General features: G+C 49.6%; 1 protein-coding gene across 1 annotated transcript; it reads right to left on the bottom strand.

Moving 5' to 3' along the window:
* Positions 1–682: 682 nt before the first annotated feature.
* On the bottom strand, positions 683–17,784 carry COPS8 (COP9 signalosome subunit 8). Its single transcript, XM_020972176.2, has 8 exons — positions 17,556–17,784; positions 14,787–14,857; positions 12,484–12,532; positions 10,577–10,709; positions 6,651–6,758; positions 4,959–5,021; positions 3,294–3,335; positions 683–2,057 (listed from the first exon to the last, which is right to left on the bottom strand). The coding sequence occupies exons 1-8, from the start codon at positions 17,634–17,636 to the stop codon at positions 1,978–1,980; spliced, it is 627 nt and encodes a 208-aa protein (XP_020827835.1). The 5' UTR covers positions 17,637–17,784; the 3' UTR covers positions 683–1,977.
* Positions 17,785–18,513: the final 729 nt, after the last annotated feature.

The raw sequence follows: 18,513 nt of genomic DNA, 5'->3' as shown, positions 1-18,513 counted from the left end.
ACATGACAAAATCACGTGACAGGCCTGAGTCAGGAAGACTTGAGTTCCAATCCAGTCTTGGACACTTACTAGCTGTGTGACCCTGGGCAAGTCACTTCTGTTTGCCTCATTTTACTCCTTGGTAAAACAGAGATAACAGCACCTACCTCCCAGGGTTGTTGGAGGATCAAATGAGATGATGATTGTGAAGTGCTTAGCACAGGGCCAGGCACATGGTGCATACTCTAAGTGTACAGGTGTATACATGTGAACTACTATTATTGTTTGTACTGTTTTTACAGGTTATCACCAACTTAAAAGACTTTAAAAAGTCAAACCACCAGGATTTTCTCACTCGTGACAACCAATCCCTGTTTGACTAGTCCTCTTCATCAAAAGGACCAATTATTTCAAAGAACAGATCAAGCCAATGGCAGATGTAACCCAGCACCTTTTTTAAAACCTGCCAGCATTTTGGAAAGAACCCTTGGCTTCTGGAAAACCAACCAACCAACCCTTCCCATAGTGCCAACTTCATAAAATCGATTATTTAAAAACCAAGCTGCACCTCATGGTTTGTTCCTGTCCTACCTCACCCTCCTACTTAACCTACTTCCTGGGTTACAGAAACTGAAAAATGAAAATTTCATTTGTAGTTAGAGCTCTGATCATTCTTCAAAAACCAAAACATACATACAGAGGCTTAGTGTAAACATATTTAATGTCACTGAAATTACATTTCCTTCAACACTCAGAAAAAGCTCCAGGAAACTTCAATGGGTTCAAATAAATATCCTATGAGATTAATTGTCACACATGTTTAACTGAATTTTAAAACAACAGTGCACAATTCAGGACCCTTTGAAAAACAACTAAAGTTTTCAAAAAATGTACAGTAGTACAATGCGCTGAAGGAAATCTTACTACTAATAGCAGAATCTACCAGTCTCACGAATGAATGAAACCACCCAATCAAAAGCACTTATTAAACGACATTCGCCACCATGAAAAGGTGAAAGAAATGTACTACCCAGTCAATCATCATGAATTTGCAAAATTCTATTTTTAAATAGAATCATAATGGTCATCCAAGTTGCATCCTTCAAATACAGAGCCAACTTTAAACTCCAGAATTTCAAGAGCACTGTTCTCGGAGTTCAACAGTGTGGCCTAGGTCCCTCTGTAATGTACCTTCTTTCTTAAGCAGCTTCCTAGTGAGTCTTCGTCAACCAGGCAATTCAGCAAAGACAGGCCCATTCTTCCCTCTAGACCCAGCCCCAAGAGGACCGCCTAAAAGCAGAGCCCCAAGCCCCAACGCTCTCATCAAAAAGCTCTCCATGAGTTTGAGGAACACAGAGGGGCTGAAGCACAAACCCATTTCTCATTTGGGAAGGAATGCTAAGAAGCGGTGGCACCAAATCACCCCGGGAACGACTTTTGGACTCCTCATTTCCCTTCCTTCTGCAGATGGCTCTGACCGAACCAGGCCCCTCCCACCCAACGTTCTCCCTCCTTCTCCAAGAAGTCCGTCCTCTTTCCATCGCTCCTTTCAGGACCTCTGTCCCCTCTCATGGCATGTTCCTCACTGCCAGCAGTGGGTGCACTGAAAACATCAGCAGAGAAGAGCTAAGATTTGCCAAGCCAGTTGCTAATACAAGGAGATAATTAATTGTCTTTGCTGACCTACTGCATTTTAAATCCATAAATGGAGAGAGCTATGTTTCCCCATCAGGAACCACTACAGAATAAGACCTAACCACGTAATACTGTTGTACTCCAAATTAATAAATACATGGGACTAAGAAGCCATTCAATGGTGAATTCAGCACAATGTTTAAGGACCAAAAATAATCTGTATCGAACATATGTATTTTATCCCATGTTCTAATAAAGAATGGCAGGGTGTTTCATCCAACAGAACACAATGAAAACGCTGCTCTTCCGGATTGGTCGGTACACAGGATTCCACGTTTGATCTTGAACAGAAAAGCCGATGCATCAATTTTCAAGAAAAGCCACGTAGTCAGTCAATCTGGCTAACTGCTGCTCATTGGGGATTGGTGGAACCGGAGCAGGCTCTGTTTACGGAAATGAGAAGAGGAGACATAAACACGATCTAAAGGGCAGCGAGACAGGCAATCACACCTTCAGGGCCCTAGCCCTCAACCTCAAAAGAGAAGATTTCTTTGGAATCTTTGGGAGTTTTTTGGACTTCCTTGTTTCATGGTCACTGGGAAGCATTCAAGGGTCAAGTCAAAAAGCTAGGGATAACTGAATCCCCTCTTTAGTGAACAATAAATAAGAAAAGGTTTGGGTTGTTGGCTTTCAGAGAAGATTTCCTGTTAATTCCCCTTTCACTGAACAGCGGAAAAATCCAGAAGGAAAAATGTTGTAGCTAAAGGAAAGGATGGCTCCCTGGTTACTCCTGGACAAGCCAAAAAAAGGAATGGGAAGCTCTGAACAGGCTCCACGCATGCTTTCCTGGGGCCCTTGCCACCCCAGGGGCCAAGTGGGAGGACAGCATAGCCTCAAATATCTGTAACTTCAATGCAAACAGAAGGCTGACACACAAGGGGTCAGAGCAAGGACCCCTGAGGCACTGAAGGTCTGCAGGCGACCCCAGAAGCCTCATGCCCACATGCATCCTCATCAAGCTAAGTATGAGTGATCCCCCGTCCACCACCATCTCAAAGTCCACCATCTTCTTTCACAATCAGTCACTGCTTCATTAGGAGAGGGTCCTGTTCCCTGCAGTTACCCTGTTAAACTACCATGTCAGATCAGGGAGATTCTCGAAGAAAACAGCTGGAACCTTCATCTGCCATAATTCAGGACCCCATGGTCATGAAGAGGTCACTCATGGGGTCAAACAAGGCAGCCTCAATCAGAGAGGAGGAACCCAAGGCCATCTCACAACAACCAGGAACACAGTACTGACCATATTTAATGACAAAAACGATAAGGCTAATATTGAGTCTCTCTTTTTCTATCTCAACTCACCAGAACATATGAGGAAGAAAGATGGTACAGGGCCACAGTGCTAGGCTTAGAGTCACTTACTGGCTATATGACCCTAGGCAAGTCACTTAACCCTGTTTGCCTCACTTCCCTCATCTGTAAAATGAGTCAGAGAAGGATATGGCAAACTGCTCCATTATCTTTGCCAAGAAAACCCCAAAAAGGGTCATCAAGAGTTGGACACAACTGAAAACAACTGAACAACAAAAACGAGAAAATCCAAGAAAATCCATTTTTAAAAATTCAATGGCAATGTTTCTCGAGCATATTATAATAAATCCATGGAAACTACAAACCTGATAAAGGAATAAATCTGTTAAAGGAAACATCCAGGGAACCTGCAGATAAGAAAAATCAGAACAATTATTAAAATGCTTTTCATACAAAAATCACAAACACGTGAAAAGTAAGTATGTCTTTTCAACTGATCAGCAAGTCTCTACTGAGTACCCACTATAGGCATAGTAACGGACAAGTCAGAAAGGACATGAATGCCTCCCTTGTGCCAGGCCCTGGGAGATGGAAAGGACCTCAAGCTAGAACACTGCATCTCCATAACCTTGGGTCCCACCAGCTTTCTGGGCCACCAGAACTACCCACATGACTCCAGCTATGTTCAGTCTAATAAAGTGAGCAGATCTATTTTAGATGTAGCACATCTAGGTAAGTCTCTGCCACTGTGTCAAGCCAAGTGTTGACTTCACAACAAACCTGTAAAGCTGACATTTTGAACCGAAGGGCAAGGCTTTACATTTCTTGTTACTCAATCTGGCCCAAAGATTCTCTGCCACCTCTGTGTCACCTGCAAATTCAATGAGCACGCCACCAACACCTTTATCTAAATTGCTGGTTAGTGCTGGACAGCCCAAGCACCAGGACCACGGGCCCTTCTCGGAGAGGCGGCTACAGAATGGCAGAGGGCTCGTGCCGGCCAATCCGAATGTTTGTCTCAACTTCGTTCCCTCTTGTTCGTCTCCCTCATATTTACTGAGAGAAGGCTTTTTCGCTCATAAACCCAGTAGCTTTTGCAGCATTTAAGGCATCTCCATTTAGGACACGAAGTAGAGTTCATATTGACTTTGCTAGAGTGAGTACCAGTTAAGTATGTGGTATCTGAGCCTCTCCTGCCAACTACCTTGTTATGCCCCGCCCCCCCCAACCCCCCAGCAATATCCCCTGAGCTGTAAACATCCTGTTCAGAGACAAACAATACTTTTGTTCTTACAACTGGTTCACACCAATCTTCCCAAGCTGTACTTTCTCTTAGACAGAATGTGGTCCTTCTACTTTGCCTATATTCTCCCTGGGGTGTGGAGATGATGGTACAAGTTCTCTTTCCTCCCCCCACAAACGTACAGAGCCTCTGCTCTGGCAGGACCTGCCCAAGCTCGGGAGGCTCTAACCAGGGCTCTGTTCTATTGTTGGCCACCAGGGACGGGACACCTTGTCACCCCCAGGTCCTCATAAGCATCGTGAGGCATAGAGAAGGAAGGGGGTGCTCTCCTGTGTAGATGCCTCACACTCAGGAAATGAGAGGCCTTTTGAAGTCCTGCAGCCAATAACTCTGGACAGCATTTCTGTTCTAAGAACGTCAGCCTGTGCACCGTCACCACTAAGTCTGACACTGAGCCTGAGACTTGGATGCTCAGAACCACACGTCCTGGCTCCCGACCACCCTCAGGCGACTCTGAGCGCCCAAGGGGTAGAATGCTTGCTCCTCTGGCTTGGAAGTGGGAGGGAGCTCCTGACATGAGGGAATCCAAGCCAATTCCTCATGGAAAGGAAAGGTAACTTTGAAAAAGGTGACCAAGGTCCTAGGAGTTACAATTCTGCCCCTGACTTGTGCCCGTTTTACAACCATTACTTGAATCCCGTCCATTTTGTAAGCAGAGCAGCATGGAGAAGTCAATGGATTGTAAATGGAGGCCAAGGCTGGACCATGGAGCCACAGCGCCACCTACCTGGCTTCTTGGGCATCACCATCCTCGTGGTGGAATCTGCCTGCCATCCTTGCTCCAAGACACCTACAAGAAATCACAGACCCATAAGAGCTGATGCCCTTTCCCCCTCTTTTCACAAAGAAGGAAACAGATTAAGGGATATGCCCACGGTCCACCTGCCTCTCCAGGACCCAGCCTGAAAACATACAGCTCAACAAAGGAATGGATGAGTTATCACATTCCACCCTCCGTCTTCACCACCCGCACCTGAAATATGGGCATGATCTGTGATTCTCTGCAACTTTATCTGATTTTGTGACAGGCGTTTTTCAGGAGACTATACACTGGAGAAGATATCTGATTCTGCAAAAACATTTACTTCTTAAAAATAACAATGAGAATAGCTAGTATTTATATAGTGTTTTCAGAATTACAAAAAGGTTCATATATGATCTCATTGTATCCTCACAACCACCCTCAGGTACATATCATTATCCCCGTTTTACAGATGAAAAAATTGATACCCAAAGAGATTAAGTCACTTGCAAGATGGTCACACCAACCGCAAGTATCTGAGGCAGCATTTGAACTCTGGGCTTCTTGAGTCCAAGACCAGTGCTCCCTCCACTCTGCCGCCTCTCTGGCTTGGAGGAGACACTCATCCGAGTCTGATCTGACTCACTATTTTTATCTATCACTTGTGAATAATTAATTTTCTAGCGGGCAGAAACCAAAATTCTGAAAATGGGTTAAATATATAAGTAAAACCAGAACACAGATGCTAAGGGCAATATATTATCTCAAGAATCCTATCAAAATGAAGATGGATCATGTGGCTGTATCAAATTATGAAAAGGAAAAGGAAAAGGGAACAAATGATAGCAATATGATTCCATGCCTTTCACTTACACTGCTTTTTTTTTTTTAAACACCAAGGGTGACATGATTTTAAACTGTAAGCACTAAAATGAAAGGTTTTTTTTAGGAAGAAAAGCCAAACTGTGTACTTGGGAAAAAAACAAAATGGTGGGTTCTTGGGTTTCAGTGACTCCCAAACAAATGCTGCAATATTGAAGCTTCTCATCATGAGGCTCAAGGCGGCCACTCTGAATGCAGGGAGGCCCCCCCACCCCCACCCCGGCCTGGAACATTAATGCTGGCACCACTGTCCGGGCAGAGTCAGAGGTTCACCTCAGCCGTGGCCCCCAGGCCTAGGCATGCTTTTTTCCTGTTGTGGAGTAGGTGAACCTGGACACCCCAGGCCTCTGGGCAAGAGTCCCGCATGATGTGAGATGCTGAGAAGGTCCTAAAGGGTGGCTAATCTCAACAGGGATAACTAAGGAAGGGAAGAAGGAGCAAGACAGGGTGAGAAGAAGCCACAGGAAAAAGTGACAGCAAAGAAGCTCGGCCTGAAGGTACAGGAGGGGATGACATGGATAGGGTGGGGTTAGGGGAGGGGATGGTACAGATAGGATGGGGTTGGGGGAGGGGATGGCATGAGTAGGACAGCATCACGGGAGCCAACAGGGGAGAGGACAGTCTTCTGTCACTGAGAAGGGAAGACCCCACAGGGCGGCCTTTGAGACTGTTTCAGCTGCACCCATGAGTGGCGGAAAGGGCCTGGTTTTCCAAAGTTGGCTCCGTGATGCCCAGCGCCCCTTTGGCTCTCCTGACCGAGGCCCCGATAACCCCGAGGACAGCGAGACAAGCTACCTTTCACTGCTTCTTCTACAGGAAGTCCAACAAACGCTGCGAAATCATCGGCGATGATCGAGGTGTATGCCTGAGAAACCAGCGCGAAGGCTCTCCTCCGTGTGGCATCTAGCGAAGGGGGAAGAAAGAGGATTCGTCATCGCGTAAATCACAGGCCTGGCAAGACACAGAAGCAAGCTGCAGAGATCTCAAAGCCCCCTCCCCGATAGAAAAAAAAAAAGGCTGTTTGTTCTGGTGGGTGCAAGGGGCTACATGTGTGTGTGCTAGTTTTAAACGTCATATCTCTCCAGAAGATGATAAAGAAGTTAGATATGGAAAGAAAAAAGTATTTCCCTCAAAGATTCACCCACGTAATCGAAGGTAAACTACACTGCAGTCCACTCATTCAGAAGGCAGCCCCCTCCAGCACTGAGTCATCCCAGCCCCTCTCCTGGTCAGGCTGGGCAACAGACAGGACTGGAGGGTGGGTTTCTCAGCTGCCCCCTCACCTGGTGCAAGAAGCACAAAGGAGGGAGATGGGCAGGGGCAGCTTCTGTGGCCCAGGTAGTACCCTGGCCAGAGGGAGTCGGCTCACTCTGACGCCACGGGGGTAGGGGTAAGCCTTGGGTATGGCCCCTGAGGAGAAGCCGCTCAGAAGCAGCCTGGGTGAGGACAGAGAGAGGCTTCACTGGGACATCTGTGCCAGGCTGGACACTTGGTGACAAGGGTCTATAGTCCTGCCTGGCCCCTGCAGAGACAGTGGAGGGCGAAGAGAAGGGAAGAAGAATCAAACCGTCCTCTAAATCCAATTTTAGATAATCCTGGAACATTAACTCAGCTGTTGGCACTCGAGAGGTGAGGACAGCTTTGCCCAATGATCAATGAGTGGGCAGAGCGCTGCAGAAAGGGCATCACCCAAAGGGAGGATGATGAGCAGAAGCTTTCTGAGAACGGCCAAGAAGCAGCTGCGCTGATTTTATAACGACTGAAGCAACAAGAGACCCCACCATCATAAATGAACAATGACTGGAGACCAGAATTAACTGGAGAGGAGGCAGGTGTCACGTCTGGACACCTGCCAAGTTCTTTTAGGGGCTGTGACCTCCACCTTGAAACAAAGGCCCCATTTTTAATACCAATTTCTTCCAGTACTGTGCCATGGCTGAGTCCCCCGAAGTAAGAGGGACAAATAAGGGATCGGGCAGAAGAGAAGGAAAGGATGTCACAAATACATCCCAGAAGTGCAGGACCCCAGAGACGATGGGCTGGAGAGGAGGGGAGGGAGGGACAAGCGGTGGGTGCCGCACGATGTCAAGAGAAGGGGAGGAAGGCTCTGAGCGCACATATTGGGGGAAGGCTCAATGTCACCAGCCAGCATTCCCCAAAGGCCTCCCAGGCCAGGCCTGGAGCTGAGTTCCAGCAACACAAAGACAAAGGCCAGCAGCCGTGGTCCTCTGGGAGCTTCTACTCTACTGGCAGCAGCAAGAACAGGCTCCTGTGGGAGGGGACAGTCCAGGTGTGTCTGGAGGGAGCTCGGCATTCTCAAGGCGAAGGGGAGGAAGGAGAGCCCTCTAGGCAGGGGCCCAGCAGGCGGATCAAGTGGGCTGGGAAGTGGGGTGACTGAGGGGAAGCAACAAGACCTCCCCTGCACCGAGAAGGGCCCTACAGGTGGAGGACAGTCAGCAGGGGCGGCCCCCGGCCTTCTGAGTGACCAGGAGCAGGGGATCAGGAAGGCCTCACCTCCCCAGACAGTGACCCGTGAAAAGACGTTCCCAAGAGCGTGGGAGGACGAGGGCGCCCCTCTCCAGGGGTGTCTCCGGGGTCGACCTGTCCACCTGACCATCACGTCCTTCCCAACTTCTGCTGGTGGGAGACTCTTAGCGACAAAAGCTATGCACGCTGGACACAGAGGAAAGGGCTGCCTCCCTTCCCGAGTCAAACAAAGACACAACTTCCTCCCCTTGCTCCTGCTCCGTCCAGCTGGCATTCCCTGAGGCACAGGGTCGGGCCGGGGTCTCCACCTCCCTTTTCCTCCCAAAGGGATGACCGACTGTCCGGTGTCTTTACCCCAGGCTCTGCCAGGCCCTCCTGCTCTTCCTCACACAAGACGTGGCAGCTCTGGGCCTTGGCATGAGCTGTTCCCACACCTGGAACTTCCCTCCTCACCTTGGAGGCCTTTCCTCTTCTCCCCTGTCTATTTACTCTGTACAATTGTATGTGTGCACATGTTGGCTCCTCCAATACAACGTGAGCTTCCTGAGGGGAGGGCCTGGCTCAGTCTTGTCTCTACACCCTCACAGTCAGGGCTGCATAAATGCCGGATTGAATAGGTCACTGCCAACACGTGTCTTCTCATCCTTCCTGCCTCAAGAGCTCCCCTCCATTTGTGCCCAGACTCCAAGGTCTCCCTCCCCGACTGTCCTGCCATTCTGTACATCTTCCAATGTGTTCGGTTCTCCCTGATTTTAAAAAGGAAAGCTTGGCTTTGTGTGGCTACCCGCTTCTGGCCACTCTTGTTCTCTGAACCATCAGCCCCCCAACCCTATGTGCCTCAGGTACCCCTCCCCCCTACCTCATCAGGCAGTGGTTAGCACCCGAGGGAGGCAGCCAGCCAAAGCCCTTGATATTTTTTAGAATTTCATGAGAGGGACATGAAACATCATGGAGGACGTGGAAATGAGAGCCAACAGATGGGCTGCCTGAAAACCCAGAGGGAGGTCTCCTGGGCCCTGCTGGATCTTCTGGGCTGGGTCTATGGGGTAACAGGAACAAGACTCCGAGAAGGAGAAGGAATCAGTGTCTGCAATGACAGCCCAGACGCATCGGAGGATCCAGTGTGTAATCCACTTTGGGGTTCAGGCCCACGATTTCATGGGCGTACAGGGAACTCCCTCTGCCCCTTAGTGTTTCCTAGTTTCTCGGAAGCACGGAGAGGGTCAAGTGACCTGGAAAGGTCAGAGTGTCACAGACACCAACAACAACAGAAGAAGAACAATCTGGGGAAGAAAGATGGCTAGAGCTTAGTTTTAGACCCTTGGCACTGGAGGGGTCAGCAGGACCTCTGGGGGACACACTCCAGGGGCAGCTGGAAGCCCATGACTGCCACTCAGGGTAGAGGTCAGGGCAGGGGATGGATGTAGGAATTATCTTTACAGAGAAAATGAATGAACCACAGTAGGGGGAGGGGAGAAGAGACAGGATGTCAAAGGAAGGGAAGAGAGGGCAGAGTGCCTGGGACAGGGCCAGAAGCGCCCACTCTCGGAGGGCAGGGAGCTAAGGATCCAAGCCGCAAATGACGGCCGGCACCCACGTGACAGGAAACCAGATATGACACAGGAGAAGTCTAGCCACAATGGACGATGCCTCAGACTCACTTGCAAGATACTGGACGGTGTGAGCCACGGGGCCCCATGTGCAGGGATAGCCAGAGAGATAATGTGAATACTGGGGCTAATATCAGGCCTCCACCTCTGCTTTCTAATCAAGTCAATGTAATGCGCTGACCTTCACCAGCTGTCTGACTTTGGGCAAATCCCTTTTAGCCTGCGATCTTATGAGCATTTACAAGGCTTACTTTTCGGGCAAAATGGCCCATGCTCTAAGAGATCAACAGGTCTGAATTTCTTTGACAACTCCTTGGTCCTCAAAGTCTGCTCAGTGTCACATTTCTAAAAACCGATTTTCTTACAGTAAAAACTCACAACAGAGAGACTTCAGGAAGTTTCAATCCAAGTGCTGCTAGAGGGCAAACGGAGCCTTGGGGCCAGATCTCCAGTGTGCCGCCTACACCGCACATGACCTCATATTAATGCGGTGGCACGACCCGAAGTCATCTCATTTTACAAACTCTCTTCTTCACTTCAGAAGAGATCCGCTTTCCACTCACACCATGGACATACCTAAGTCTAAAAACACTAAGGAGGAAGTGACGAATAATCAGGCCATACCTCTGAGCGCTTCCATGATGGGCTGGATGGTCTCAGACCACTGATGTGAGCTGATGCTGGTGTAGATTCCTGGGAAATCTCTCTGCCAGATTCTTTGTCCTACGGACCAGATGCCCCCAAGCTCAGAATTTGCCTGCAATAAAGAGAGAAACCTTCACTACAGCTGAACGTCCCCACCTCACCCACCTCCCAGTGTGTCCCACGAAAAATGAGGACGAGAATCGCCATAAAGAGAACTCTGCGGACGGCCCCGCAGACCAGTGTCCGAGCTCAAAGAAAGCGGGGCCGCCACACCGTGTGCAGAGATCCCCACAAGCACGTGGTGACTCAGGTTTAAAATATCATCCATGTTTTAACTGTATCTTTATCTATTTGGTTAAATATCTTCCAAAGGCATTTTGACCTGGTTTGGGCCACACTTGGGAGGGCTCCAGCTTCGTGGGGCCTGAGGGTCTCCTATTCGACCCCTTGTTTGTGCTGGAACATTTTTTAGTTCTAAAACAATGAAATCCAAAACAATCCATCCTCCAATGTATTTAACTGTTGCTTTAGTTAAAGTCTTTCAAAACTAAAGATTAATGCATAAGCACAAAGCAGCCTCCTAAAACACCAAGAAAGCCACATTTCAAGATAGAGCCTTGGGAGGAAAACCAAGGTCAGAGACACTGAGCATTTACTGCATTGATATCATTCAAAAAAAAATAACTCGATACAAGGAAAACAGAATTTTCGGATGTAAAAATTTACTTTGTCGTTACAGAACCAAGACTCTCGGACCTGGGAGCTGTGTAACATCCCAAACTCAGACTCTGTGGTAGTAAGAAGGTGCTGACTGCTTCAAGGTCATTCCAGAAAGCCCTCTGTAAAACTTCAAAGGCTTCACGGTGCCACTGGCAAGGCCGGACGTGGCCAGGGCTGGATCCTTCCCTGTCCCGTACAGATCTCTGGCCAATGAGCTCACCAGAAGGTCGCCAGGCCTGTAATCCAATGACAGACTGCCCAAGATCAAAGCCTTTCCAGTTTCTGAGGAGAAAACCACTGGGCAGAATATCTGAGTAGCAGGTACAAGAGGTCCTTGTGTGTGAGCTGGAGGAGATGGCCTGGGAGGCTCCTTCCCAGTCTGCTTGAGCTGACCTAGTAGAAGTGGCCATGTCCTCGTGGCAGCTGAGAAGGGCTTCTTGAGGTGACCCAGTAAGGGGTCAAAAAAAGCGGTGGCGAGCCTATCAAGGAGCTGTCATTTCACATTTATTTGAGCTGCAAAATCTGGGCGAGGGCTTGCACCAGGACTGCTACAATAGGAAATATAGAAAAACACGTCGGGCCCGTGATCAGCGTCAGTGGACCACCATTTATTTATTTCTTTTCAAGCACACAGGGCAAATAAAACTTTCCCATGGGAGGGAGGAAAAGGACTGAGCATTTCCACAGCGCCTACTACATGCCAGGCAGCATACAGAGCCTTTCCAAATATTATCTCACTTGATCCTCCCAGCAACCCTGGCAGGCAGATGCTGTTCTCTTATTACCCCTTTTTGACAGTGAGGTAACTGAGGCAGATAGAGAGTAAATAACTTGCCCAGGGTCACACGGCTGGTAAGTGTCCTGACTCCAGAGCCAGCACTCTATCCACTGTGCCCTCTGCTGCCCCCAGTGGAACGCTGATTAGCGCACCAATCTGGCAGAATCTGAAAGTGTGACTCTAACCGTGAAGGTTCACCAAACTCCTGCGTCTGTAAACCACTTAGAAAGAACATATGGGACAAGACGAGGAAAATCAAACTTGGGAAGTAAGGTAAGTACAGTCTGGGTAATCTGAGCAATTACTATTGTTACTGTTACCTCAATAAAAAATGTATTTAAAGCATAACCACCTTACAAAGGAGTAGATACACGTGGATATTACTTACAGATTTTATAGCAGGAGGAATTCTTTTCCAAAGATACCGGGCATTATTCCTAATTTGTATCCCAAAAGGAAAACAAAAATCAATTAAAATTTGCTTCATTAGGCACAATATCCTAATGCTATAGAATGATTTTAAAAAACATTTGAATTCCCTTTCGCAAGTTCTGCCTCATCCTGCTCTATGATGACTCTGGCATGTGTGTGCGCACATGCATGGCTGAGGGGGGGTGGGGGTGGGGAAGCATCCCAGCTGTAAAGGTCTTCAGCCTTACCAAAGTAAAATGACTTTACCTTGGTGCTTCCTTCTAACCTGAGCACCTCACTTCCTGACTGCTTCAAGGTCATTCAGCCAGAGCCCCACCCCAGGATGCTCCAGGCTGTGGCCTGGCACAGACTGCCTGGCACGCAGTATGCCCAATGTGCCTTAATTTCCTCAGGACCACATGACGATCACATTTTACCTACTTTAAGGCAGGTGTTGTCCTATACCAAGATGTCCTTTCCCTTTGGAACTGAGCAATACTTGGGAAAAGGCACTACCAAAGTTTTTCAAAGAATAATTTCAAGGAAATCTCAGACTTCTCAACAGGCTTAGCAGCAGGCTAAGTCTAAAAATGGAGCTTCTGGATCATAGTTTCTGAACATATAAGTAACCTTTCTTATCAGTATGAGAACCTAACTATACTCATAATGTGGATTTAATTTAACTTCAAAGATAAATGTCTCTCTCAAGAAAAAGACATGTTCTTTAAAAAAGTAAGACATAAGTCAACTTTAGAACTAGGATTATATTCTAAATACGGCCTGGGAACAATTTCACTTTTATTTTATCCAACTTAATGACTATGTGGGCCACGTGTGCTATCTGCCCAGCACTGTTATCAAGAAGTACAAAGTGTGCCTATACTGAAGAGGTGTAAAACACCAATTAGAGAGAAAGAGATGCACACGGGCAGAAGGCAGTTAGCGGTACGAGACAACATATATTTGGGTGCTGACACAGCCAGGCAACGAATGTGGGGGCTGCTCGGAGGATGGCTGAGGCCTCCATGGGGCTGTGCATGCATGGGTCGCTGATCTGGGAGGTCAGAGGCAGCAATAGGGAGCTGGAAGAGGGTGGGAGTTTGTAATCAGAAGGCAACCTCTGCACTGTGTGACCTGGCCTAAGGCCCTTCAGAATCCTGGGATTCACTTTTCTCTGGGGCCAAAGGAAGGGGTAGATTAGGCTGGCACTCAAACAGAAAGGGAGCCCCCGCAGGCCACAGACTGCCTTAGAAAACCACTCATTAACATTATCTATATTACTGTCTTTTCATTTCTTTGGTCAAACACTTCCCAATTACATCTGAACCTGGTTCAGCTCTACAAAGCCAGACACCTCCGGACTAGAACCTCTAAGGCCCTTCTGACCCCGGGACTCTCTTCTCTATCACCTGTCAGGCTCAGGGAAGGGCTCCCCAATCCGAGGTCCAAAAGCAGAATCTCCAGCATGGCACTGCCATGGGAGGCCCTCTCTTGTCCAATGGGAGCTACGACTCTAGGATTACCTTTTTCACTCATCTGAGAGGCAAGGCTTTCTTTGATGGTGGTGATTTTATTTTTCTTCCAATTTAAAGAGGATTTTCCAGTTCCGTGCCACAAAGGCCCAGGCATCATTTCCCTTAAAGGTCTTTGCAGTTCCTTCAACTCAGTTCAATCCAACAAGCGTTTATTATCAATCACCTGCTCTGAATATGGGTGGTGGGGGCTCAAAGACAAAAAGGACAACTGACCCTGTCCTCGTGGAGTGAATGTTTTGGGGGTGGGGAGGTGAGAAGGAAAAGAGACACAAGCAAAGCGAACAGGTAAGCAAATACAAGATAATCTGAGGAAGGACAGAGCTGACAAGCAGGGCCAACAGACCAGGAGTGTCTCCCTCCCCTGCCCTCCCAGGGGGCCCATGAGCCGGACCCCGAGGGAGGCTGGAGAGAGCCTGGATGCAGAACAAGTGAACAGAGAGGGCCCACGTAGGCTGTGCTTTTGTTTGTCTTAATCAGTTGATTATCTGAGGCTTCAGAGCACTATGAAAATGTTTTACATGAACATAAAATGGGCTGGCGCTGAATAAGATCATTTTTGCCATTCCTCTGTTTTTGTAGATTTTAGGACCTAAAAAGCAAAGTGGCAAAGATCACTGCCCCTAAAAATACCCTCATCTAAACCCAAAGGAAAAAAACCCAAAAAATTTTTCTAAAACAGTAGCAAGACTTTCCAGAAAGATCAGTCAGATCTTAGCAACAGCGAGCCACAGAAACAGATACTTACATGTCATTGTGGAGAAGGTACAGGGCAAGGAGCTGCCCATAAACGGGGGGTGCAGCGATTCCTCCGGGAGCCTAGAAAACAACACACGAGTAAGGCACCGAGGGCACCCATCAATGGATTCTTTTGATCCCTTCACAGGTAGTGGAAGCCAGAAAGGCCTAGGGTTGAGTCCCACAACAGACATCTGCTGGCTTCCAGGGCCCTCAGGAACCCGCTCATCGAAGGAGAAGGTTTCAACCTGCCTGGTAGAAGGAAGCTCCTCTGGGAATTCCCTCTACCAATGAAATCCCAGGTTCAGTCCCTACTTCCTATACTTTTATGAAAACTACTAAACAGGCATTACTAGAAAATTGACTGTGTTTTAACCAAAACTTTACGTAATTCCAATGTTCTGAAAAACAACAGAATATTTTCAATAGGATTTGTGGAGCAAAAGGATTCTAATTTTTTTCAAATACAGCAACAATACACAGGTGAACATCTAAGAATAAAACCAAAGCTGTTTCTTGAAGTCTTTTCCTCCACTCTCTTAGAGTGCACTTCTCTGGGGCAGCTTTTCCACTTGATGAACCAACTTTTTTTTTTTTTTGGCTAGGCAATGGGGTCAAGTGACTTACCCAGGGTCACACAGCTAGTAAATGTTAATGGGTCCGAGGCCGCATTTGAACTCAGGTCCTCCTGAATCTAGGGCTGGTGCTCTAATCCACTCCACCACTACCTGCCTCTGAATGAACTTTTAATGGTCTGTCTTCCAGATGAAACGTGGCCTCAGAGGCAGGAAGCCCTAGACTAGGGTCCACCTCTGATAAGGCCTTTATGACCACTAGTCCAGGCAACTCTAGAAGACTCTAAGGAGCTGACCTGCATTAGTGGAAGGAATTTCCTCACGTGGGAGTTCCCTATACCAGTGAAATCACAGGACCAGTGCCCATCGCCATTCCCCTCCCCATCCTAAGGCAGCTGGGTGGTGCAGTATATAGAGCGCTAGGCCTGAAGCCAGGAAGACCTCTGTTCCAATGAGGCCTCAGACACTTGACCCTGGGCAAGTCACTTAACCCCCTTTGTCTCAGCTTCCTCATCTGTAAAATGGGGATAATAATAGCACCCACCTGCCAGAGTTGTTATGAGGACCAAATGAGATCACTATAAAGAGCTCAGCACAGCGCCTGGCACACAGTAACCACTCTATAAATGCTTATTCCGTTGCTCGAAGGACATCACTGAAACCTGAATGACCATATTTATAATGCTACTATGGAAACACAGAATCAGAGTCAGCAAACGCCAGAGGCTATCTCACCCAGCCCTGCCTGACTAAGAATCCTCAGTCCTCCCAAGAGGTCTCCTTCCAGCCTTGTGAAGGCCCTTCACAAGTCAGAATTTGGGGAGAGTTAACATCAAGTCCCCATCTGCCCATCTGCAATGTCCACTCATTGGGCCCAAGCAGAACGAGCCGGATGGCATGAACTTCTGCACGTCGCCCCTCTTTAGGCACCTGATGCCCCACCACTCGAGCCCGCTGCAGCACAGAACTCCCGAGCTCTAGAGATCCGTGCCCACACGCTCAGCAAATGACCCGGTAGCTCTTTTGATCACAGGATCAGACAATCTGAGCCTCGGCAGGGACCGTGCAGCATTGGGTGCAATCTCGCACTCGCCCCAACGCCCCTAAAATGTGCCCAACAAGAGGCCTCTGACTGCAGACCTTCAGCGAGGGGCTGTCCCATCACCCCCAGGTGGGACGTTTATTTGACCCAACAGCATTTAGTAAACACTGACAGCCTCGTGTGGCCACCTCAGCAGCCCCTCCCCCTTCACGGCCTCTGCCTTGACCCAGAGACATCAGGTCGATGCCAGAGGGAACCGGTAAGGACGCTGGAAGGCCAGGAAAGGAGGCCCACTGGAGCGACGGGACGTGCGGGAGAAGCGAGGTGAGGAGGTGTGGGTCCATGCCAGGAAGGGAGGGGACGGAAGTTCACTCGCCTCCCCCTCCAGGCTCCATGGGCAAGGACAACATTTAGCTTTTCTGCATTTTGGGCAAACTGGGCTCCCCTGCCCCGGCCACAGGCACTGTGCACAGACTCTGTACTAGCTCTGATGGAATGCAAACCCCCGGAGAAGAGGGAAGGTCACTCTGTCGCCGTGCCTCGCGGGATGCCGCGCCACCACGGAGCTTAATAGATGCACACCACATGTATGATGCTCCCCGGAAGCAGGGGTGCCTCACTTCTGTCTCCCCACCACAGCACACAGTAGGTGCTTAAGAAATGTTGGGTGCCTCAGGGGCTTATCCCCATAGCGGTCCCGTTCCCCGAAATAGGCTTTTTTGGGGGCTCACTTTTGCATCCGTATCCTCATAGTAGGAAACTAACAAATGCGTGTTGATTAAAAGAATCCTAACCGACACGTGGGGAGGGGGGCCGCGACAGCAGGGGCCACTTCTGACCCTCCTCCTCCTCCAGAAGGGAGGGATCTTGCTTGGGCCACGGCAACTCACTTCCCCTCTCAGGTCCTCAGTTTCCCCATCTGTAAAACGAGGGGGGTGCATTCCTCGGTCCTCGCCCGGCGCTGGGCCAGACTCTGTTGCCGGGGTAACCGCCCCCACCGGCGTCGGCTCCGTAGCCCTGGTAACCGCGCCCCTCCCCCCTGCACTGGCTCCGTTGCCTCGGTAACCGGCCCCCCTCCCGCCCGCGGGTTCAGTTGCCCAGGTGAGCGCGCGCCCAGGCACGGACCGAGCAGCGCGCTCCCGCGGCCAGGCCCCGCCGGTACCTCGAGCTCCTGGTTCTCGCACTGATCCAGCAGCTTCTTGAAGCTGAAGGCGGCGTTGTCCGCCATCACCGCCACGGGCATCTTCCCCGCCTGCGCTGGGCCTGGGCCTCCTCCTCCTCCTGTGCCGCCGCCGCCGCCGCCGCCTCAGGCCGGGCCCGGAGCTCGCTGCCGGCTGCCGAGCCCAGGATCCCACAGGCGGCGTCGCGCCGAGAATGACGCGCTCTACGCGCCCGGGCCCTTCCCCGGCCACGCCCCCCCGGCTTCCGGCTCTTCTCTCGCGCGTGCTCCGACACCCGACTTCCGGCTCTCGACTTCCGGCTCCCTCCGCGGGGCTCCGCCCACCGCGCAGCGTGCGCGAGCCGCTCTGCCCTGAGGTCTCGATGCTCTGGAGGACTCATGCCCTGCTTCCAGTCGGCTGCAGAGATACATGCAGCAGGCAGAGATGCTGGGAGCGCGATCCCAGATGCCAGATACGCAGATCGTCTCACCCCTGCCCGTAGAACTGGGGGTCCAGCTAGTGCAGATGGGAAAACTGAGACTCAGACAGGGGAGCCGACCTACCCAAGGTCACACAGCTCATAGGCGCATAGAGTTTTAGAGCAGGAAAGTGTAGTCCAGCCCTCTAAGGTCCCTTTCAGCTCTAGACTTAGGATCCTATGACACCCCCCCATTATAGATGTAACCCCCACCCGCCACCCCCCCAGCTAGCTGACACCAAAGTGTGAGTTGTGATAAGGGCCCATCCTCATCCCAGGCTTACAAAGGCTGCCTCCGAGGCCTCATTTAGGATGACATTGGGACTTTTGTCCATGTGGTGGAGATTCCCTACCTGGGACTTCACGAGTGGATACCTTACTTTTCCATATCCACTAGAGAAAAAAAGGCTAATTTTCCCCTCTGCTTCTGGCTGTGGTCACTTTCCCCGTGTGTGTTTCCTTCTGAGTCACAAGCGTTTCTC

The sequence above is a fragment of the Phascolarctos cinereus genome, unplaced genomic scaffold (genome assembly GCF_003287225.1).
Source record: "Phascolarctos cinereus isolate Bilbo 61053 unplaced genomic scaffold, phaCin_HiC Scaffold_5;HRSCAF=322, whole genome shotgun sequence".
Lineage (NCBI taxonomy): Eukaryota > Metazoa > Chordata > Mammalia > Diprotodontia > Phascolarctidae > Phascolarctos > Phascolarctos cinereus.
Note: the sequence above shows the minus strand (reverse complement) of the source record. Positions and strands in the feature narration are given on the sequence as shown.